This window comes from Urocampus carinirostris, chromosome 4 (genome assembly GCF_059441175.1).
Source record: "Urocampus carinirostris isolate Australia breed hairy pipefish chromosome 4, RoL_Ucar_1.0, whole genome shotgun sequence".
NCBI classification, from domain to species: Eukaryota; Metazoa; Chordata; class Actinopteri; order Syngnathiformes; family Syngnathidae; genus Urocampus; species Urocampus carinirostris.
The window spans coordinates 47,696,238-47,720,326 of record NC_142352.1 but is presented as its reverse complement, the minus strand read 5'-3'; the positions used below and the strand labels follow the sequence as shown (position 1 = coordinate 47,720,326).

Here is a 24,089-nt window from a genome sequence, read left to right as displayed (position 1 = left end):
CAGAAAATCGTCGGTTGCTCTCTGCCCAGTCTGGAGGACATTGCCTGCTCTCGCTACCTCAGCAGAGCAGAAAACATCATCAAGGACTTTTCTCACCCCGGCCACCACCTCTTTGACCCACTGCCTCCCGGCTAGCGCTATAGGTCACACAAAACGAAAACAAGACTCGGAGACAGTTTTTTCCCGAGAGCCATTTACCAACCTAAACACACACCGCACAAAAAACTGAAAACTCTCACTACCTCATACGAACATAAAATGGTACTCATGCCTGTTTCTTGCACAATGTTGTTTGCACTAGGTTTACTGCTCACCTTGCACAATGTTGACTATATTTTGCACAATGTTGACTATTTTTGCACCAAATGCATATTGCACAACCCTTACGATACCAACTGTATGTAACATCCTACATGCCGACATTTCTTTGTGTAAATATTGTGCAAATTATAACTATAACCGTATCCTCCTTGTCCTTGTAACCTTATCTTCTCTGTTCCTTTATATTCTTGGTTTCATTTATCCTCACTGTAAACATGTGAAACTGGAGTGCTATGCCCAATTTCGTTGTCACATTTTGTAACAATGACAATAAAGGTATATTCTATTCTATTCTATATAACTCTAACAAAATAACTATAGTTCAGGGGCCAGCAACCTTATCGGTGTGGATTGCCACTTCATTTTCATTCACAAATATCCTTGTAAATCAATGTGCCCAACCAAGATTTATGACTCGCACAATCTTTTTTTTGATATCCAACAGAGCTGTCACCAGTCCAAATATACATGGATATACATTTTCATCGTATAACTCATTGTTTTTCAACCCTTTTTGAACCAAGGTACAGTTTTATTTATAAAAAGGTTCCGAGGCACACTGTCCGTCAAATAGATAGATAGATAGATAGATACTTCATTCATCCCCGAAGGGAAATTCACATTTCCAGCAGCAATGTTTAAAAATGAAGTTATGTCAAATATTTCACTCCACTACCTCATAAGCAGATAATTAGTATATAAAAAGAAGAAAATAATAATTAAAATAAAAAAAGAATGATGCGCTTTGTTTTTATTTTTTACAGTGCAATCTTAAACCGCTTTGTTAAACAAATTAAGTTAATTAATACATAAAAAGTATAAAAAAAATCTACTACCACCCACTAATATCAATGACTATTACAGTTCCTCGTCTGAAGATTGCAAAAATACTGAATAATGGCCTGATTTTTTGGAATGATAAAATTGGGCAAATTCCAGTGGCACACTGGTTGAAAAACACTGGTAATAACTGACCAATTTATCTTCCACTATTCTTGTTCATCAATCAACTAAAAATTGAATGTGAATAACATGTGGAAAGGCCTGTAGCCATCCATGACTTCAACTTTTTGCAACAATAATTGACCAGAATCAATCATTCTTCATTAACAATGAATAACTACAATAAAAAATACAAGTACTATGGACAGCTACCATACCATTCATCAATGATATCTTGTTGCAGAAAATATCAAAACTTGAAATAACAGCAGCAAAGCACCATGCACGCGCGCGCATACATGCACACTCACAAACACGCTTCTTTAAAATATTCGCCATCAGTAAATTGTTTTCTGTGCTTTGTTATGCAGTGTGCTCAGCTTGCTTCAGTGGTGGTGTTTTTAGCAGTGATAAAGGTCTTCATGGTCTGTTTGTTTCCCGTACCTGCACACTGCATTTTAAAAATCTCCGCCATGTCAGACTCATCCTTGAATTCATGTTCATGTTTCGTCTCGTAATGACGTTTAGCACTTGCTGTGCGAGGTACAATGTTCTTGAGGCATAATGCACAAAACAGCACGAGCATTTTTTGCACAAAGTCTCATTCGTCTGTTTACGCTGGCTGGAAAGAACGAGATGTTTTCGCTTGAGGAGCCGTCATGATTCGTATATTTATCGCACGCGTGTGTTTCTTTTGCTGTGTTAAAACACTGATCTCTGCCAGGCACCGCACAAACACACACTGACACATGAAGCAGTGGAGGAGGGGCGCTAACGTAAAGCCTCTAAATAGCATGGCGAGCAAATGAAAATGTCGAAATTTCAGGTAAAAATGTGCATTTTTAAAATATAATCATTATTATTTTGCCGTGCGCTTGCGTGCCACTGGGTAACCCCTCGCGTGCCAGCAGTGGCACGCGTGTCATAGGTTGCCGAACCCCGCTATAGATCTTCAAATGAATACAAAAATGCAGCTGAATAAAGTCTTTATTGTCATTATACAAAAGTATATCGAAATTGGAGGGTTACTCCTTTCAGTGTAAGAAAAGGATTTAGAGAGAGGCTGGCACGCTTAACGCTTCTCCAAGGTCTTTGTGATGATTAAAATACAAGTCACAAATGTAGCGGTCTTCCTCGAGTAGTAGCTCCAAGTCGTCTGTTTCATGGGTAATGGATCTGTCGTTGGTGAATATCCACAATCGAGTGGTGGCTTAAGAGTTGTTAGCCTAGCTGCTCCCTCTGGTGATCAGTTTTTCTTTGCGCTTTTCCGACTTTCCTCAGAGTCCGATTTAATTAATGGATTTATTTTTAATGTAACGAGCCACAAAAGCTACAAGCTGTGGCGTTTGTTATGGTGGTCTTTTTTGCAAGGGCTGTTTGACTGACTGGCAGCTTTCACCAAATAAAATCCGTGCACACATGTCTTGAAAACTTTGCCTCACCTTTATTGGTTGGTCCCATTAAAACCTGCTTCTGATTGGCCGGCGCTGATGAACCACGAAATTTGACAATTCTTGTTGGCCGAAAACTCAAATAACTAACTGGAACTAAGAATCATTGAAAAAACAGCAGTGTTTTGCGGTTACACTATTGCAATATGTCACGTCACGATATCAATTACATTTAGGTTAATCATGCATCCTTAGTAGATAGTATATAGGAACAGGTCATAATAGCACATGGTATGTGCTAGCAGTAAGATGGTGACTTTATTCAAGTCGACAACAGAAAACATTCATTCTGCGCTGGATTTCTTCTTTAAAGGTACTGGAAAAATTGCCTTTGATTGGCCCAAGAGTGCTTTAATAATATTTGGATTTGGCCATAAAAAGGTGTAAGAACCCTTCATTGGTTTATCGGTTATTTTCCAGTGTGTTCACTCATCCTACATTGCTCTCCTCCAACTAGTGGCCATTCAATCATCCCAAAGAAGCGACTGAAGTTGGTCTACCAGGCTTTGGCTAGAAGTGTGGTCATAATACCATTTCCTCAACTGGAGGAAGACGTGCAGAATGAAACAATCCCTACGGCTTTCGACAAATGTGGAAGTGAAGATCTTTTCCAGAGAAACTCTGACAGTCCCCGTGAGGCTGCACCGGCCGCTCCTCCAGCTCAAACGGATGCTCCCCTTCAGTCCAAGACCAGTTCAATGCAAAACACTGCCAGGGAGCGAATAATGTCTCCGGCAAAGAAACAGCAAATTTTCAGCATCGCTAGAATGGTTATGGATCCGGACAGTCAGGCGAGCTCAACGCCGGCTTCCTCTCTGGGCCCCGAGACCTCGGTCAGAGCAGATAAGCCGGAGGAAATCTTTGCCCCAATAACTTCTGATACTGATTCAGATGAAATGCCGCAGAGGCGACCTCCATCAACCACAGACACAATGACAAAAAGAAGGTAAATTATTTAGGCAATTTCCAGTACAGTGCGTTGTTTCAACAGACCTGTAACCCTTGAAAATGCATGAATTTGAATGTTTTCAATGTTTAAACAGTGCTTGAATATTGGGTGAAGCATTTGAAGTCTTTTAAAATGCTTGAATTTTAATGTGTCGTTATGGTCCGGAAACTGCTTGCATTTCGGGTGAAGTGCTTGAAAATGCTTAAAGTTGTTGCCATTGCCATGTCTGAACGCTTACAGTCAACTTTCAGAATTTTATCAACTGAACCTGTGACGAAGCAGGCAGGGTGTGAGAAAGGGTAAGGCTGTAAGGGGGAAGAAGCAGGACAGGAATTTCCAATGAATGACCTTTTCCTATAAAGCTACAAAGGCAAAGGTGTGTGGTGAAGGTGTGTTAGGTCAACGAAAAACCCGCACACTATCCATTTAATTCATTCAGGATTTTTATGTGTGCCTGAAATCCTTGAAAGTGCTTGAATTGTAATGTTGTGTTTTCAAGGTCAGGAAAATGATTGAATATTGTTTGAAGTGCTCAAGATTGTTGCAAGTGCCACGTTTCTTGACAGTCTGACTCTCTAGACCACGCAATAAATGAAGAAAAAAAGTGTTTGAAAATGACATAGACCAGCATTTCTCAGTCATTATGGTGCTGTCATATGAAGAAAGGCTCCAAAGGGGACAGCTTTCTTTAGAAAACCGGCTCCTTTAACTCAGCTGACTGACCAGTCTGAAACAAGAAACCTGAAAACTAAAAAGCCATTGTAGCTCACACATGACATTCTCTGATAGTCAGCCAATGAGATGATTCTCTGCAAACATGGTCTATTAACAATCACGAAATCCTAGAAAAACTGTAAAATATTTAATCCAAAACACGATAATCAAAAGATATCGGCCTAAGAGCATTTCTGCATTGTTGTAATCCGTTAGTTTTGCCCCATAATTCCATTTTAAAAGTAAACAAACTTGTGAGAGGACTTCCAAAATGGCCGTTAGCTTCTGTCCTTTTGATTTGACGCCACTCTCGACCAATTGCAAACTTTTTTTCGCTAGTCCTTAGCCTGCGATAGCCTATAAAGAAGGCCTGTATTCAGAAAAGGGCCATGACCTTCTATGGCTTCAAAAATCTTCAGCAAGCATTGACCGATTTAAATGATGATTTACGCATTGGTTAGCAAATGAAATTACCAGAAAGAAACATATTCAGGCATATTTACAATGTGTATTCAACAGGGTTGGGTAGGGTTACTTTAACTTGATTACTTTCAATCACTTTTGGATTACTCCAATACCAAATATGCTAATAAAAGACAAAAGAAACTCAATATGAATAAAATTATGATTCACAACACGTGGTAAGCTTTCTCTCCTGGCTTTGATCTCTTTGATGTCTGGCAAAACTAACAAAATGAAAATAAATCCAAACAGCTTGCCAACATCATTTTTGCTGTTCCTTGTATTCCGTTACTCCCCAAGCCTGTACAAAATTTAGTAATTGTATTCATATTTAGTTTCCTTTGTCTTTTATTAACATATTTTGTATTTGAGTAATCCAAAGGTAATTTAAAGTAACCCTACCCAACCCTGGTATTCAAATCAGAGCCAAAAATAAACATGCGTAATGAAATTCAGGATCCATTTTTTTGCAGGATTATAACGTGCAAATGTGCACAGACCGCGAGTGACTTCTAGAAAGTCGAGTCAAACATTTACAACTCTATCACATTGTCTAAAAATTCTCAAGTCAAATACAAGGTTGCAGAGGTTTTAGAGCTGTAAACTGGTTGTCTCCAAACAGCTAATATGATCATGCTATACTCCTCTGCAGGCATATGATTGCAAAAAGCAAAACAAATAATGGCGAGAATAAAATTGTAGTTCTGTGTTACTCGATGTTTACAGCCTTTACAATGATTATTTCAGTTTAGGACAAAACTTCAGAACCTTTTCTTCCAAAAGAGACCAAACAAATCTATGTTCTCCAGTTCAACAACAGCATTCAATTTATTTTGGGTACACCTTGGATTGGGATTGAAGGCAGATTTTACCGGATTATTAACGGGTTAACTAGACTATTTGCAGTGTTATTTTTTTCAATTTCTTAATGCAGTCCTTGTGCTTCCAGAAGGAAGAACGAATTAGAGGGGTCGTCATCAGATGGTGAAAACTTAGTGCAGGATTCTCCATGTAACAAGAAATTTAAGCCGGTAAAACGAGCCTGCGGCTCACAGAGAAGGCAAGTGCAAATTACTTCAAATGGCTGATTATGTTGTCATTTTGGGGCCACATGACATTTGTTGTTTTATTGCAGGCATTGGAAATATAAAGGGGACGTTATCATCACTGACTCCTCGCTGGACCGTTCTCCTGCTTTAAATTCCCGATGCCACAGCCCTTCAAGTTCCACTCCTGAAAAGAACCGCTCCCGCGCCAAATGGTCACTAGTTTTAAGCACAATATTGTGAAATGTCTAAAGCTTTGGCTTGCAAAGTTCAAACTTGTGTTGAGCCAAGGGACGATGCAAGATTCAAATCACAGATGAAAAATCTTGTCTTATTACCATGCAAATACAACGGTACCTCTTTATACAAGCACCTCTACATACAAGAATTTCGATCGTGGAGTTTCTTTTCCTCACAAAAGTTGCTGTATGGAGGAAAATCCAATCCACGAACAGTCCCAGAGACTATTACGAAACAAACCTTTTGCCCAGGCAAGTCAATTCAAGTCATGATTTTTTTATAGCCCTTTATTACAAGGAGTCTCAAAGGGCTGGACAGACCACAGATTATTGCAAACCACAACCTATTATTACACCATCCAAGGAAAAACTCAAAAACCTCAACATGAGGAAAATGAAGTAACTTTGAGAAAGGGGACTGCACATGAGATAATCCCTCTTCCAGGATGAACAGGCTGCAATGGATGTTGTAATAACAATTAATACACAGATATCATCAAAAGGAAATAAAAGTCATTTATAGGCTACAAAATAGAAGTGTGTTTTAAACCTAGATTTAAACAGTTCCCCTGAGGTTGCAGATCGAATATCGGGGGTTACAGCATTCCACAACACCGGGGCCCGAGTGGAGAACGCTCTTGAACCTGTGGTTGTCTTCTTGGCTCTTGGGATCACTAGTAGACCAGCATTTTCAGAGCAAAGGCTTCAGACCAGAACATAGGTGAAAATTAAATCTGAAAGTCATGAGGGAGCAAGTCCATGTATGATTTTGTATAATACCAACAGAACCTTAAAATCACATCTTAAGCTAACAAGGAGCCAATGCAGGTTAGCTAAAATCAGGGTAATGTGATCAAATTTTCTTGTGTAAGTTAAAAGCCTCACTGCAGCATTTTTACCAGCTGCTGGCTCTCTATTTTGGACTTCTGGAGACTGAACAGTAGTGCATTACAGTAATGGAGACGGGAGGTAACAAACGCATGAATTATAATCTCTGCATCGGGTTGAGACATGATCCTTTTTTTTGGCAGACTCACTTTTTTCTTCGTGAAGTATGCTAAACCTTGTTTGTTTGGCTCACTGACTTTTGCTTATTGCTGGTATATACTCGGAAACGCATGCCCTCGGGGAGACACTTTCAAAAGCAAATTATATTTTATGTTTACTCTTATCAAAGCAAAGAAAAATTTGTTTTTAAGGAATAAAAAACAAACTTCGGGTTAGTTTACATTATAGAATACTGTTAGTCCTTTTACAAAAGGCTTTGCTCTTGCATTTCTTCTTTCCTCATGATTAACGCCAGCTGTCATTGGTTTGTATGGCGTCGTCACTCAAAGCATCATAACCCCTAAGTTGCACCCAACAGGACAGAAGAAAATATCGAGATGCCGGGAGGCCACTGTTTTAATGAACGATGGCTCGATAGAGAATGCAAACAATGGCTAAAACGTAGACCAAGGTGTGGATTTTTTCTTTAAATGGCACTGGGCAAATTGAAATTGTTTTTGAAATTCCTTGGAAAGTTCTTGAATTTGGCTATGAAAAAAAGTGTACGAACCCTGTTGTTTTCAATTGTTTCATATCGAGAAAATTGGCTTGTTAGACAAGCAATTAGAGCTAAGAGCAAGATTCTTCAAAGGAATAAGTTTGTATGTAGATGTACCAGTGTATTCCGTATAAAGTATACTTAAGTGTATTTTTTAAGACCCACATGATTGTATTATCCTAAACAACTAAAAAGGTTTTACAGTTGTTGGTGATATCTGTTACAGATGAACATGCAATTTGACAGTTTTTTATAGCAACGCCTCTTTTGTTGACAGGAAGGCGCTGATGAAACATGCGAAAGGGACCAAAGAGGTTTGGAACGAAGAAGACGATCTACTTTGCAGAGATCATTCAAGTAAAAATCAAAAACTTAATAACCTTTTAATAATGTTATCTGGTGTAATATAGTTTTCTTTTTTTAGCATCTGACACAAGTTCACTGTCGGGATCAAAGAAGAAGGTAAGTGATTTATTAATGAAACTCCAAAATTGTTACCCTTCTTTTTACCATTCCCTTATTTTTACAAATGTTTCCAAATCACATGAATGAATAAGAATTCATTCAAAAGATTATAGGTAGCGCATGTTTATGGCACAGTTTATGCATCAAATAACTGAATGTGATTTAGATCCGTAGTGCTCAACTGGTCTGACTTCAGGAACAACAATCTCACCCTTATTCCTAGCAGTGTTGGGTACATCTACACACTGAGTCAATACTTTTTCCGTAAACGCTATACAGACGCTCCCCTACTTACGAACATTCGACTTAAGCAAAACGGTAGATGCCACCATTTTTTTTCGGGATGTCGAAAAATGTGACGGACATTTCTGTAAGTTAGATTTTGTATCGTGTGCATCCTTTTCCTAGTACAGGACATTACTGTACTGCTTCTTTCCGCCGCTACCGGCGTGTTTTGGCGCTGTTAGAGATCACCCAGCATCCACCCCGAAGAAGAAATCCGGCTTCCTTTTTGTAATTGGTGCGTAAACATTCTATACTGTAACTCCAGCGCGCTAAGACATTTATATTATTAATATCTCGTGCAACCATTCAATATGGTTGGTGTAAAGCAGGCATGTCAAACTCAATTACACAAAGGGCCAAAATTCAAAACACACTTAAGGTCGCAAGCCAACCAGGATAAACATTTCTTGAACACACTCAAACTGAATGTTTTTGGAACATAAATATGAATAAAAACAGAAAAGAATATTGAATTTAAACCTATAAACCTTAACCCTTAAATCACTTATACAGTATTTATTTTTTTGCTGTAAATAAAAATATCTTGTTATATTATACGACTTAGAACTTAAACAACTTAACATTAAAATAACATCCATATTCCTTTGCTGAAATATGAATATGAGCTGGTATGGTACAGAGCATACCAGCTCGGTAGCCTAGATGGAAGGGCGCCCGCTCTGAGACTGGGAGGTCGCTGGTTCAAGCCTTGGCCGAGTCATACCTAAGACTTACAACCTTGGTACTCATTGCCTCCCTGCTTGGCGCTCCGCATTAAGGGTTGGAATTGGGGGGTTTAGACACCTAATGACTAAAATGGCGGCGCCCTGTTTGGCTGCGGCTGCATCGGCTCGCTACAGTTAAACTGTACGGGTCAGGTGTATCGACATTTCGTTCTGTGTGCATCGTTACAAAGAATGACAATAAAAGTAAATTCTATTCTCTCTTCTCTTCTTTGTTACCATGTAAATGTATACATTAAAAAAAACTTAAATATCCCAAAAGATTTTGCTCTCCTTAATATATCTGCTGTCAAAAGTAGAAATATGAAAATGCTACACAAATTATTTTGTAAAAAAATCCACAATATTCTGAGAACAGGGAGCCTGGTGTGCTTACCTTTGGCGCAGACGGAGTAGGGCGAGAGATGGGAGGGAGTGTTTGCACTTTTTGCATAGCTCCACCCATCCCTCCCACTTACCCAATCAAATAAATTTTAAGTTCTCTTCCGGTGTTTTGGCGTTTTTACAGTTTGTTCCGTGGATTCATCAAAAAGTATCAGAACACTGAACACGGATTATATAGTGAGCTTTTATATAATGGATTCTTTAGCGTTGTGCAGCCAAAACGAGTTTTTTTGTGTGACACCTTAACTGTAAATTGTAGTGAAAATGTGCCCTATATACTCTGAAAAGTACTGCTTTGTAATTCCGCTTTGGTTTGGCTTTGCGTGTATCTGAACAGGAAGTTTTGAACGAGATGGAGAAAATTTGCATGCAATTAAATTTGTCTGAGCCATAGGTACTCATAGAAAAGAGCCATATTTGGCTCGCGGGCCATAGGTTCCTGACCCCTGGTATATAGTACAGTAGATGTCATATACAGGACTGTCTCAGAAAATTAGAATATTGTGATAAAGTTCTTTATTTTCTGTAATGGAATTAAAAAAACAAAAATGTCATACATTCTGGATTCATTACACATCAACTGAACTATTTCAAGCCTTTTATTATTTGAATATTGCTGATTTTGGCTTACAGCTGAAAAAAACTCAAAAATCCTATCTCAAAATATTAGAATACTTCTTCAGACCAAGTAAAAAAATGATTTTATAACAGCAAAACTAAATCAAACATTTGAAAATGTCCATTGATGCACTCAGTACTTGGTTGGGAATCCTTTTGCACGGATTACTGCATCAATCTGGCGTGGCATGGAGGCAATCAGCCTGTGGCATTGCTGAGGTGTTATTGATGCCCAGGATGCTTCGATAGCGGCCTTCAGCTCATTTGCATTTGTAGGTCTGGTGTCTTTCAACTTCTTCTTAACTATACCCCACAAATTCTCGATGGGGTTCAGGTCAGGGGAATTAGCAGGCCAATCAAGGAAAGTGATGCCATGGTCAGTGCACCAGTTACTGGTGGTTTTGGCACTGTGGGCAGGTGCAAGATCATGCTGAAAAATGAAATCCTCATCTCCATAGAGCTTTTCAGCAGATGGAAGCATGTAGTTTTCTAAAACCTCTTGGTACACAGTTGTATTTACTCTGGACTTGATGAAACACAGTGGACCAACACCAGCAGCTGACATGGCTCCCCAAACCATTGCTGACTGTGGGAACTTCACACTGGATTTCAAGCAACTTGGATTTTGCTCCTCTCCAGCCTCTCTCCAGACTCTGGCGCCTTGACTTCCAAATGCAATGCAAAACTTGCTTTCGTCTGAAAAGAGGACTTTGGACCACTCTGCAACTGTCCAGTGCTTCTTCTCCATAGCCCAAGTCAGACGCTTCTTCCGTTGTCTTGAGTTCAGAAGTGGCTTGACCATGGGAATACGGCTATTGTAGCCCATTTCCCGGACACGTCTGTGAACTGTGGCTTTTGATACCTGGACTCCAGGTTCAGCCCACTGTCTTTGAAGCTCCCCCAAATTCTGGAAGCAGCTCTTCTTCACAATTTTGTTAAGGCTGCGGTCATCTTTCTTGGTTGTGCAGCGTTTCCGGCCACATTTTTTCCTTCCAACAGACTTTTTGTGGGTATGCTTTGAAACTGCACTCTGTGAACAGCCTGCTCTTTGAGAAATTTCTTTTTGTGTCTTACCCTCCTGATGGAGGGTATTAATGATGGTCCTCTGGACAGTAGTCAGATCAGCAGTCTTCCTCATACTTGTGATTTAGTTTACTGAACCAAGCTGAGTGTTTTTAAGCCTCAGGAAACCCTCGCAAGGTGTTTCGAGTTAATTAGATGATTCAGGTGATTAGTTGAATAGCCAACTTGTATACTTTTTCATGATATTCTAATATTTTGAGATAGGATTTTTGAGTTTTCTTAAGCTGTAAGCCAAATTCAGCAATATTAAAATAATAAAAGGCTTGAAATAGTTCAGTATGACAAATGTATGACATTTGTTTTTTAATTGCATTACAGAAAATAAAGAACTTTATCACAATATTCTAATTTTCTGAGACAGTCCTGTATGAAGGAATAGGTACAGTGACTAAAACGTCAGAATATGATGTCCAGGGATGAGACGCCGTTGTTCATATTGACGGGCCATTAATAACAATAATGTAAAATGGTCTTGCGGGCAAGATATGATTACACGGCGGGCCGGACGTGGCCCGTGGGCCGGGAGTTTGACACATGTGGTGTAAAGTCTAAAGAAGAGGCGAGCCATTTCTTTTAAAATAAAAGTGGAATAAGGAAGACTGATGCGGTTGAGAAAGTGGTTGGATCGCTTTTTTTTCGTCCACTCTGCCAAAAGTAAGTTAAGTTTAATTTTATTTATCTTTATAGTCAAGTCATGTTTATTTGTGACGCTCTTAATCACAAGGGTTCTCAAAGGGCTTCACAGACCACAGAATGTCAACGCCTAATAGCTTTGTTTGATTCGTGACATTATAGAGCATATTATTTTATTAAACGTTTATTTTTCAGTTTTAAAACAATAAATGTTACCACAAAATCTGGACTATAGAGCGCACCTGATTATAAGCCGCAACCACTACATTTCGGGAGGAAAACCGATTTTGTACATACACAAGCTGCACCTGTATATTAGCCACATGCGCCTACAATGAAAATATGCAATACAAACACGAAATTAACCTTTATCCGACACAGTTCAAAAAACACAGCCGGCATAATGATCGGAAAATGATACCGGTAGTTCATTTAATGCAGACCTGCAGAGTCCAGGTGCCAGTGAAAGTAATCCAAGGAAAAAAGTGTATATTTCCAAAGGTAAGGGTGGGAAAAATATATATCCACAAACACGTCTCACCTTAACTCCACTTCCCGCCCCTTCTTTCTCATTTGCTCATACAAAACATATCAGAATAAGTTTCTAAAATAAATAATTACAAAAATATACATTTGCAAATACATATCATACATGGTTACACATATTTACAAAGAAAGACAGTACACCAAGAGAGTTTTCAAAGCTTTAATAATAATATTTTAACTTTCATCCCAAACCGTGCCTGTGAAGGGTAGTAAAACGCTACTAGAAACACGCTCGCAACACAGTAATTAGCCTTGTTAAAAAAACATACCGTACTTGGAGTAAGCACGGTAAACCGTAATTCTCTTCCCCTTTATAACTGACGTCATCACAGTCATCTAACTTCAATATGGGAAAGAGACTTTGTCATATAGACGTCATCCCACGCTCCCTTATTCAAAAACACGCTAGCATCACACTCGCAAAGTAATTCCTATATCTGACTGCTCGACTGCGTTTAGCTTGACAGTTGCGTCATGTGCCTTTCTCTTTGCAATTTGCATGATGAGGATAGGTCAACGCTAATTTAATTTGTGCACAAGCTAAGTTGCGGTTCAAATCTTACTCTTTGTACTGGAGCGCTGCTGGCGGGCATTAACAAAATTACATAAATTGGCCGCATCACTGAATAAGCCGCAGGGTTGAAAGTTTAGGAAAAAAGTAGCGGCTTATAGTCCGGAATTTACGGTACTTATACAAGCTTTAAACATACATTCCATACAAAATATAGCACTAAAGTAACTTACAAACAGATTCAACTTATGAAAGTTGACTGTGAGGACCGCCACTTTCATAAAAAATGCAAATTATAGTATTTTTTTTAACCGCAATTTGAAACAACTGTGTCAGCCTAATTTCCCAAGAAGTTGTGGCTGTTTTCAAAGAATATAATATGAGGCACTGCCGGACAAAACATGCTGACTACAAAAACCTTGCTGGAACGCTGTGAAAAGGTGAAGTAACTGGAAGCTGTTTAAACGGCACAGCAGCCCTGTTTCACTAGACCCTGCGAGTCAAATGAAAATGCTACAAAAGCGGGCTAAGAGGTCGCGATTTCCAAACACTGCAAATCTTTTCAGGAGGACAAATTTATTTAAGACTGTTCAAAGACTTCCAGGCTAAATAGTCAGCCCTCACATATTTTTAGTTTACCAAATCTGGCCTGCCTTCTAAAAGGTTTCAACACCCATAGTTTACAGTCACGGTGTTACACCAACTTACCCCATTTTGGCTGTATGTTTATATGGAATCCTCGATATGGAAGCCCATTAAAAAAATCTATGTTCACTGTTGAGACGCTTTGATAAAACACACAGAACAAACTGTTAAACACCCTAGAACCACCGGCAAAGCACCCAGAACAATTTGGTTGGTAGAGTGAGCGAATCTCTGCACACACAGCGCACTCCCCTTTCTCTCTCATCCAGCACTCTCTGTGCGAAATGTTAATATATCTGTATACTTTTTCTGGTGACATTTTTACAAAATAATTATCCTTGCACCATCGATTCTAAACCATCATTTATGAAAAAAAATAAATTGAGCCTAAAAGATGGGAGGGAGACATATTTTAAGTGGTATATTTGCTAATATAGAACACAGGTTCTGGCAATACCATTATCAAATCATTTAACTTCCAACAGTAAAATAAAATGGGCTGACAAATTACCTTTTGTCTGGAGAGCGGGTTTTGCGGTTCTGTTGGATTTTGTTTTAAAATATATGCCGTGGCTCTCTCAACAAACAATCATGTTTTTTGCTTTTATGGTTCTCTGGGTCAAAAATGTTCCTGGCTTAACTGACATCACAGTGTTGAAAAGCTTTATGGAAAGGCACCAAGGAATTGTACTTATTAGTATGTTTTCAATACTGGATCTTCAAAATCGACCTCCACAGGGCAGCTATTTGAAGAAAACAATTATTTTAAGGAATTTACTTAAAAACAAACAACAAAGTGATAGCATTATAATATGCTGAATTCAAATAGACTGTCCTCTTTGTTTTAAATGAATGAAGGTTAGTCTGCTCCAACTGATATGCACACTAGGGCCCTCTACAGAGAGATGACAGAAAGTTATGTAATTAAATTCACATTTCTTATGGACCTGTATATCGATTTAAATATAATATGGATATCGTTTTTTTTTTATGCATTGCAGATGTGGACAGAAGAAGAAAGCCGTATGCTCAAGAAGGCAGTCGAAAAATTCGGAGAGGGCAACTGGGCCAAGATTAGGTCATATTACTCCTTCAAAGACAGGACAAATGTCCATTTAAAGGACAGATGGCGAACAATGAAAAAATTAAAATTGGCTTGAGTTGGTATTTTGGGGACTTTTTAGGCAAACAGTTGTTTTTGTGAGTTTATCGCTCGATACAAATGTTAATAATTTGTGTACAATTTTTATTGGGCCTCTTGGACTGTGTATAGTTTAAGAATATTGTTACTTTTGAAATAATACCATTAAAAGGACGACAAAAGACCTTTTTTTTCAAATTAGGCACAAACTGTGAAGTGTTCTTTCCCACAATCATGCAGACATATTCCATAATATTTCACACGCCAAGGATCTAGCATAATTAATTCTCAAGTTAGACAGTTTGACCTCATATCCCCTGGAGCTCTGACATCACCGGAAGACAACAGGGAATGATATGAAATGAAATGAACTGCATTTATATAGCGCTTTTCAAGTCAATGAAGACTTCCCAAAGTGCCTTACGATGTGCTTCACATAATCAAAACAATGGCTGGTCCTGTTGCAAAACAAACAGTGATTGTAGTAATCAGCGAATGCAAAGCACTCATTTTTGCCTGGAGTAATTGGAACCTGGCTTACCCTGGAGCTGGGGGACTTCTGACTGTTTTGTCTGAGTTGCGCGATTTGATCATTACAAGCTGCGTGAGGTGAGTTTACCTGCTGTCATATACAGCGTGCGTTCTTCTTTTGCTTTGGCCTCTTTTTAGGTATGTGATTTTGACTTTTCCTTTTGTGTTTTTCGTCAAGTGTCTTGCAATTTATATAATACTATCCAGATAGCTCCCCAATTAGAGTGCGAGCTCCCGAAGGCTTCGGGGTTAGCCTTGTTAGCAGTCGGGTAGCTGGCTAGCCTGCCGTGCGAATTGTTTTTTTCTTCCAATGTGTTTGTGTTTGTTGTCGTCATAGTTTTTTGTTGCAGGCTTTCAGTTATCCTGGCTTCTTACTGCATGTTATTGGTCGGCCAGCCTTCCGTTTTTCCTGCTAGGCGATCCGAGTAAGCAATTTTTAGCAGCCGGCTATCCTGCCATGTCCCGGCTGGGTTAGCCCCTCTTAGCGCTGTGTTTTATTTTTGACAGTTTGCCCTTTTTGTTTTGCTGATCACCATTTGTTGTCCCATTGCTGCTCTCACCTGCGACACAAGGTCAAGGCATTCGCCATAAAAACTACCAAAACTTGATTTAAAACACTCAAAACCACTTTGACTAGTTCACATGTAAACCAATATGGTAACTGGCTTGGTAGCGTGTTGGTTTTCTTCACATGGCGTCACTGCTCAGGATTTCAAAGATGAGACAGACTCTTCAAAATGCATTTTCGGAAAATAATTGGAATACTGTTTACCAATGATGTATACAGTGATGTTCAATAAAACAGCAGTGCAATGTGACTAACCAGAACATCCCTGGTTTTCGGAATATTTTTAATTGTTACGCGCCAGACAAGTATGTGCAGTAGATTCTCAGAAAACAAACTAGACTCAGCATTCATAATAGACACGCTCTGAAGGCTGTGCAATTGGGCAAGTAGTTTAAAATGGGTGTGTTCAAAAAAATGGCAATGTGGCAACCAATCTCTGAAATAATCAATTTGGCGCAAGAAAATAAAAACAGGTGTGAATCAGGTGGTGGCTGTATGAGAATGATGAAGCCAGCACAGGTTAAACATGCATTTGAGGAAAATGGGTCGGTCAAGACACTGGTGTTCTTTGATTAAAATGTTAATTGGAGAGTGAAGAGCCTATAAAAAGGTGCAAAAAATGGTTGTCTGATCAGCTGAATTGATCTCCAATGCCTTAAAATGGGTAGAAAAAACAGACACATGGAAGAAAATGGAAGATAAGTATTAAAATGCACCGGAGAGTAACCAGAATGGCAAAGCCTCAGCCAATGATCAGCTCCAGGATCATAAAATACACTGTGCAGTTACCTGTAAGTGCTGTGACAGTTAAAAGATGTCTGTGAGGAGCGGCATTAGCTCAGGAGGTAGAGCGATCGTTGTGGGATCAAGAGATTGCAGGTTCGATTCCCGGCTCCTCAGTGTTATATGTCGACGTGTCCTTGGGTAAGACACTGAATCCCTAATGCCCCCAATAAGCAGGTCGGCGCCTTGCATGGTTGCATGGCCGCAATTGGTATGTGAGTGTGTGTGTAAATAGGTAAGTGTGAAGCACATTGTAAAGCGCTTTGGGTGGTCCTCATTGACTTGAAAAGCGCTATATAAATGCAGACCATTTACCAAATTGTTTTTCAAGAATCTCTCTGTTAAAAAAACACATGTTCATTAGACGTTACAAGTCGACAGATAACATATGAACTGGCCTAAAGAAAAATGGAGGAACATTTTGTGGACTGATGTAAGAAAAATTATCCTGTTCGGGTCCAGGGGCCACAACCGTGTGTGAAACAACCCCCTAACTCTGAATTCAAACCGCAGTACACATTGAAGACAGTGAAGCATGGTGGTGCAAGTATCACGGTCTGGGCATGTTTCTCCTACTCTGGTGTTGGACCCATTTATCGCATACCAGGGATTATGGCTCAGTTTGTGTAGGTCAAGATACTTGAAAAGGTTAATGTTACCTTATTCTGAAGAGGACATGCCCTTGAAATACAGTGCATCCAGAAAGTATTCACAGCGCTTCTCTTTTTCCACATTTTGTTATGTTACAGCCTCATTCCAAATTGTATTAATTTAATCTCTTATCTCAAAATTCTACACAAAATACTCCATCATGACAATGTGAAAACGTTTTTTTTTTTTTTTTTACTTTTTTTGAATTTATTAAAAATAGAAAACTAAGAAATCACATTGACATAAGTATTCACAGCCTTTGCTTAATACTTTGTTGATCCACCTTTGGCTGCAAATACAGCCTCAAGTCTTTTTGAATATGATCCCACAAGTTTAGCACACCTATCTTTAGTCAGTTTTGCCCATTCTTCTTTGCAATAAGTCTCAAGCTCAATCAGGTTGGATGGGAGACGTTAGTGCACAGTCATTTTCAGATCTCTCCAGCTGCAGAGATGGTTGTCCTTCTGGAAGGCTCTCCTCTCTCCACAGAGGAACGCTGGAGCTCTGACAGAGTGACCATCGGGTCCTTGGTCACCTCCCTGACTAAGGCCTTCTTCCCCGATCGCTCAGTTTAGAAGGCCGGCCAGCTCTAGGAAGAGTCCTGGTGGTTCCAAATGTCTTCCATTTACGAATAATGGAGGCCACTGCGATCATTGGGACCTTCAAAGCAGCAGAAATTTTTTTGTATCCTTCCCCAGATTTGTGCCTCAAGACAATCCTGTCTCGCAGTTCTTTTGACTTCATGCTTGGTGTTTGTGCTCTGACTTACACACTCAACTGTGAGACCTTATATAGACAGGTGTGTGCCTTTCCAAATCATGTCCAATCAACTGAATTTACTGCAGGTGGACTCCAATTAAGCTGTAGAAAGATCTCAAGGATGATCAGTGGAAAAAAGATGCACCTGAGCTCAATTTTGATTGTAAATGTGATTTCTTAGTTTTCTATTTTTAATCAATTAAAAAAAGTTAAAAAAAAACGTTTTCACATTGTCATAATGGAGTTTTTTGTGTAGAATTTTGAGATAAGAGATTGAATTAATACAATTTGGAAGGAGGCTGTAACATAACAAAATGTGGAAAAAGTGAAGCACTGCGAAATACTTTCCGGATGCACTGTAGGTGTTTCAACAAGAAAATGACCCCAAACACACAAGTAGACAAGCAAAGTATTGGTGTCAAACCCCCAAAAATAATGTTATGGAGTGGCCAACCCAATCATCAGATCTCAAGCCAATTGAGGACTCGTCGGGTGATATAAAAAATGATGTTTGTGAAGCAAAACCAGGAAATATAAACAAGTTGTGGAATGTTGTTAAGCAGGCAGCACGGCGGAGCAGTGGTTAGCGCGTGCGTGGCACAGTTCTGAGGTCATGAGATCAAACCTCCTGTGTGGAGTTTGCATGTTCTCATGCTTGCGTGGGTTTCCTGCGGGCACTCCGGTTTCCTCCCATATTCCAAAAACATGCATCAGGTTAATTGTCCCAAGGTGTGAATGAGCAAGTGAATTGTCTTTGTGTGACCTGCGACCGGCTGGCAACCTGTTCAGGGTGTCCCCTGCCCACTGCCCGAAGATAGCTGGGATGGGCTCCAGCACCCCCGCGACCCTACTGAGGATAAGCGGTGCAGATAAGGGATGTTGTTAAGCAATTATAGAGTGAAATAACTGAAAGGTGTCACAAGTTGGTTGACTATGCCTCTTAGATGTGAAGCAGTTATAAAGAACTGGTTATGCAACTAAATAAGAATGCTAAATCCTTCCTTTTTGGAGAAATACGAAATAGTTTTGAGTTTGCACACTCAACAGCAGACAGTATTTCTTTTAACTTTTGCCCAATTGCACAGCCTCCGGAGCGTGCATATTATGAAAGCTAGGTCTTGTTTGTTTTCTGAGAATCTACTGCACCTACTGGTACCTTTGTTTCGCATGTTCTATCTACCCTGGTCATATCCCTTGAGAGGGGTGACCGACAGCAAGACCAGACACATACACAAAAACAAAGAAAATGAAAAGGGAAAAATTAGCAAAACACACACACACACAAAATGACCAAGGCCAACCAAAATGCCCAAACACCCAAACAAGTTAAACACCTCAGCACCCAAGTTGGTCATGCTTTTGTCCCTCCAGATGAAATGGGACACAAGAGAGCGGCCATGTCACTCGGGTCAGGGTGACACAACACACTCTTTTGTTCAACCACAGGGCCGACTGCTTTCACCGGTTTACCCCTGCCGCGTCGTACAGGTGCCCTACCTATCCCTTAGAACACGTCTAAGCATCCCACTATCCTTTCACAACACCTCTCCACTCATTCCTATCACCAACAAGAGCTCTAGCATCCACTATATTTAGACTTCTTTCCTGCAGTGCACTCATAACTCCATCCCTCCACGTCAACTTTCCTCTTCGACTCTTTCCATTTACTTCTGCTCTGTAGATCCTCTTCAACAATCGCTCCTCATCAATCCTCTCCATGTGTCCAAACCAACCGAGTACTCTCTTATCCACGCACTTGCTCAGTTCCCCTACTACTCCAGTTCTGTCTCTCACAATTTCATTTCTCAACCTGTCTAATCTTGTCACTCCTAACGTACTCCTCAAACATGTTATCCCCAAAACATTTAATTTCCTTCTCAAATCTTCATTCAGGCTCCAAGTCTCTGCATCATACAACACAGACGGCAAAATCACACTCCCGTACATTCCCCTCTTGACATCTATACTCATACTCTTGTTGCTCATCACTCTCCTCAGAGCACCCAAAACCTTGCTTCCTTGATTCACTCTGTGCAATACCTCGCACTCCATTACACCAACTGCAGCCACATCACAACCCAAGTTACTAAAGCTTTCAACTTCTTCCAGCACCTGTTCATGCAACCTTATTTCTAACGCCATGTCCACTCCATCAAGTGAACACTTCATCACCTTACTCTTCCCAACATTCACACATAACTTACAACTCTTCCAAACTCCATTTCCAACCTTCTCAATGTTTCCTCAGAATCGGCCACAAGCGCTGTGTCATCTGCAAACAACTGACTTACATGCCACACCGTTCCACTGTTATCCATCACTTCTACACCTCTGCCAAATACTCTTGCATTCACCTCTCTCACCACACCATCCATGGACACATTAGACAGCCATGGGGACATCACACACCCCTGTCTCACACCAGTTAACCCAGGGAACCACTCACTTGTCTCACTCCCTACTCTTAACACATGCTCATAAAAACTCTTCATGTAACTATAAAAAATATATTTAAACCTTGTGGTTAATCACAATGCACTGCTATTATTTTGAACAGCACTGTATATAGATATAATGCTAAAACATGTACAGACGCTGCCCGACCTACGAACGTTAGATTCCGGACGATCGTTTGTAAGTTGAATTTGTTCGTCAGTTGCTTTAGTGCTATATTTTGTATGGTATGTATGTTTAAGGTTTATATAAGTATGTTTAAGGCTTGTACAAGTAACCTGTATTGTTTTGTACTAAAAAAATAAACATTTCATAAAATAATGTGCTCTATAAAGATAAATAAAGTGAGATTTTACTTACTTTTTGGATTTGCGCGTCAAGAGGTTCTCCTTCGTGGTAAAAAGTGGCTGAAAAAAGGCGTTCTGATCATTTTCTCAAACGAATCAAGCTTATTCCACTTTTGTTTCAAAGGTCTGCGCTAAAAGCAGATACTTGGTATCCTCTTTTGCAGTATTTTGTGACATTTTTCCAAAAAACTCTGCTTGCATCTTGTCATGAAACCATAATTTAAGAGAAAAAAAATAAAGGTCAGAGTGAACCTCAACAATTTAAGTAATTAAGAGCGCCGAGTTCAAATTGGTATAGTGTGTGATATGGGACACAGGCTCTGGTGATCTTAGTTTATAAATGTTCTCAAATCATCTAACGATAAGTCAGTGAAAATAAATGCGCTGAAAAATTAGCTTTTGTCTGGAGAGCGGGTTTGGCAGTTTTGCTGGAATTTGTCTTAAAATAAAAGGGATGTCTCTCTCTTTCAAAAAAAGAAAGAAAAAAGAATAAAAATACTTTGCTTTAACTACCCCTTTTATACAGAATAACTCGATCACTTGAGTGCCGAGTTCCAAACCTGGTTGGCGCCCTCTAGGGGAAGGTGACGTACCAGATTCTAATAACCCAAACCTTAAAATTGAAGATCATTTGAAATAGTTGAAATGTTCATGTTATTCATAGGCCATATCTAAATATGTGTCAGGCCTTCTGTTTGACACTTGCTGTCAAGGAATCAATATTGTCACCCTCCAAAATGAATGGCCCAAGAATGATTTTTTGAGTAGGAAGAAAAACCGTGAACAATTCAGTGACATTTTTTTGTGTTGTAGAAAAATTAAAAACGTGAAATGAGCCATTTTAATCAAATTAACAATGTTTACGTCACTATTGTACTCATTACAAAACATTTCAACACTGTTTAGAATAGTATCTTTATTCCCTGCCAAATTATTTGACCATCAACTACTTCACAAGCTTAATATAAAGGTAAACAATATGTTCCCACACTCATTTCTGTTGCAAATATTTGTATCTGTTAAAAACTGGAGAGTATCTCTCTTCCTACCAACATTGATGTGTTGGGGATTTTTATCACAGTTTTTTTATGTTGTGTTGCCAAACATGTGAAAAGGACATGTGAAAGCTGTACTTGCCCAAGACACACCACAGGAAACAGTGTCCCTTCGACCGTAGTGGTTAGAGGAACAAATGACGCACTTCTGCTTTAATTATTAGGATAGTTCAATTGACTCAGGCGACTACTAACAAATATCATTTACCAAGAAAATCACAATGACCCAACATGGTGAGCCATTTTCAGAACAGGTCTGCGGGCACCTGAGTTGCCCTCAGGTGGCCGCGGGCACCGCATTGGAGACTCCTTTTCTAGGATTAGGAGCTTTCTTGCTCACACAAGATTGGGATGCTCAGCCTCTGAGCAATTGTCTATAAAGCAGCATGTACAGTTTAAAGTCAAATCCAAGTAATAGAAACCTCATCTCATTAGCTGCACCGCTTATCCTCAGTAGGGTCGTGGGGGTGCTGGAGCCCATCCCAGCAACCATCAGGCAGTGGGCAGGGGACACCCTGAACTGGTTGCCAGACAATCGCAGGGCACACAGGGACAGACAACACCTAGGGACAATTTGGACCGGCCAATCCACCTGGAATGCATGTCTTTGGAATGTGGGAGGAAACCGGAGTGCCCGGAGGAAACCCACGCAAGCACGTGGAGACATACAAACTCCGCACAGTAAGTCCAGTAGGTGGATTTGAATCCACACAGGTTCCCAAGACCTTAGAACTGTGCCACACACGCGCTAACCACTGCCCCACCGTGCTGCCCGTGATAACTGGTAGAAACCTGACTTTCCCAAAACCATAATATTCATTAAAAAAGATTGCTTAAGGACTGGTTCAAGCAACAATCCAGGGATAAATAATGATGTAGAACACTTAAAAAAAAAGGCAAAAGCTAGGGCTGCACGACCAATCAAAACCTGCGATTGTGTTATAGCAAAACAGTGGTTTTAACAAGGATTTATAGACAGCAACGCTAAATAGGCTCCCGTGAATATAACGCGGTTTACTTAATTTTAACCCGTTAACAATTCTGTAAAAATCACTATCTCAATCCAAGATGTATCCAAAGTAAATGGAATGCTGTTGTTGAATGTTTGGAGAAACAGGACAGTTTTGGTCTCATTTCAAAGGTAAAACTCAAAAGTTTTGTCCCCAACTGAAATAATGACTGCAAGTACTACTTATATTCAGTAATTTAAGTTGGCATACAGAGAAATAGGGGCAGCACGGCGGAGCAGTGGTTAGCGCGTGTGAGGCACAGTTCTGAGGTCATGAGATCAGACCTCCTGTGTGGAGTTTGCATGTTCTCTCCGTGCTTGCGTGGGTTTTCTCTGGGCACTCCGGTTTCCTCCCACATTCCGAAAATATGCATGTCAGGTTAATTGGCCGGTTCAAATTGTCCCTATGTGTGAGTAAGCGAGTGAATTGTCTGTGAATGTGACTGGCTGGCAACCAGTTCAGGATGTCTCCTGCCCACTGCCCGAAGATAGCTGGGATGGGCTACTGCACTGCCGCGACCCTACTGAGGATAAGCGGTGCAGATAATGGATAGATGGATGGACAGACAGAGAAATAGGTTTTTATTCTCGCCCGAGTTTTTTTTTTTGGTCATCTTAGCTGGGGAAAAACGTATGGAGCCTTACCTGGTCCCAGGTCAAACTTGATCACAATCTGAAAAACTAAACATTAGTATTTTACACGTTTTTCGACGAGTATGTCTTAAGTGTTTCCAAAGGTGGCCAGTTAGAGACCAGTGACATCATACTGACACGTCTTTGCTTCTCAAAAGAATGACGGCCCGCCGGCTGAATGTTAACAGGTTAAAGCATGTCACTAGTATTAACACTTGAATGGATAAGTGGGGTCAAACATAGCTCAATGGGTTGTCTTTGAAAATACTTTAAAAAAGGAAAAAAGTTGTAATACCCCCCTGTTCCAGGTATTTTCATAAAATATATTTATTACATTTGGCCATTATTTAACCCCGTCCCCCCCCCTCCAAGTTTCGACCCCACTCATGAATAAGTATGTACTAGTAGGACATGCATCCAAGAGTCAGGTACTCAACAAAAAAAAACAGAACAGAAAATACACTTATCTTTTAAATTCAAAAATCGCATGGAAATTACTGGTAAAATACTGGTATAAAAAAAAATCACAAGAGTTTTTTTCTAAAATCATGCAGCCCTAGCAAAATCCATTCGTC

The 24,089-nt window shown here is 39.8% G+C and overlaps 1 protein-coding gene across 2 annotated transcripts in view; it reads left to right on the top strand.

The window, feature by feature from the left end:
• The window catches only part of LOC148368045 (telomeric repeat-binding factor 2-like), a 35,252-nt gene extending 20,319 nt beyond the window's left edge, over window positions 1-14,933 (top strand). Inside the window, exons 7-12 of one of the 2 annotated variants that reach the window (XM_088334749.1) lie at window positions 3,172-3,660; window positions 5,789-5,899; window positions 5,975-6,100; window positions 7,948-8,027; window positions 8,095-8,132; window positions 14,585-14,933. In XM_088334749.1, the coding sequence (XP_088190875.1) occupies window positions 3,172-3,660; window positions 5,789-5,899; window positions 5,975-6,100; window positions 7,948-8,027; window positions 8,095-8,132; window positions 14,585-14,743 (1,003 nt within the window). In that variant the 3' untranslated portion in view covers window positions 14,744-14,933. The remainder of the gene's footprint in view (window positions 1-3,171; window positions 3,661-5,788; window positions 5,900-5,974; window positions 6,101-7,947; window positions 8,028-8,094; window positions 8,133-14,584) is intronic. The other variant, XM_088334750.1, reaches the window with a different exon arrangement.
• The last annotated feature ends 9,156 nt before the right edge of the window (window positions 14,934-24,089 follow it).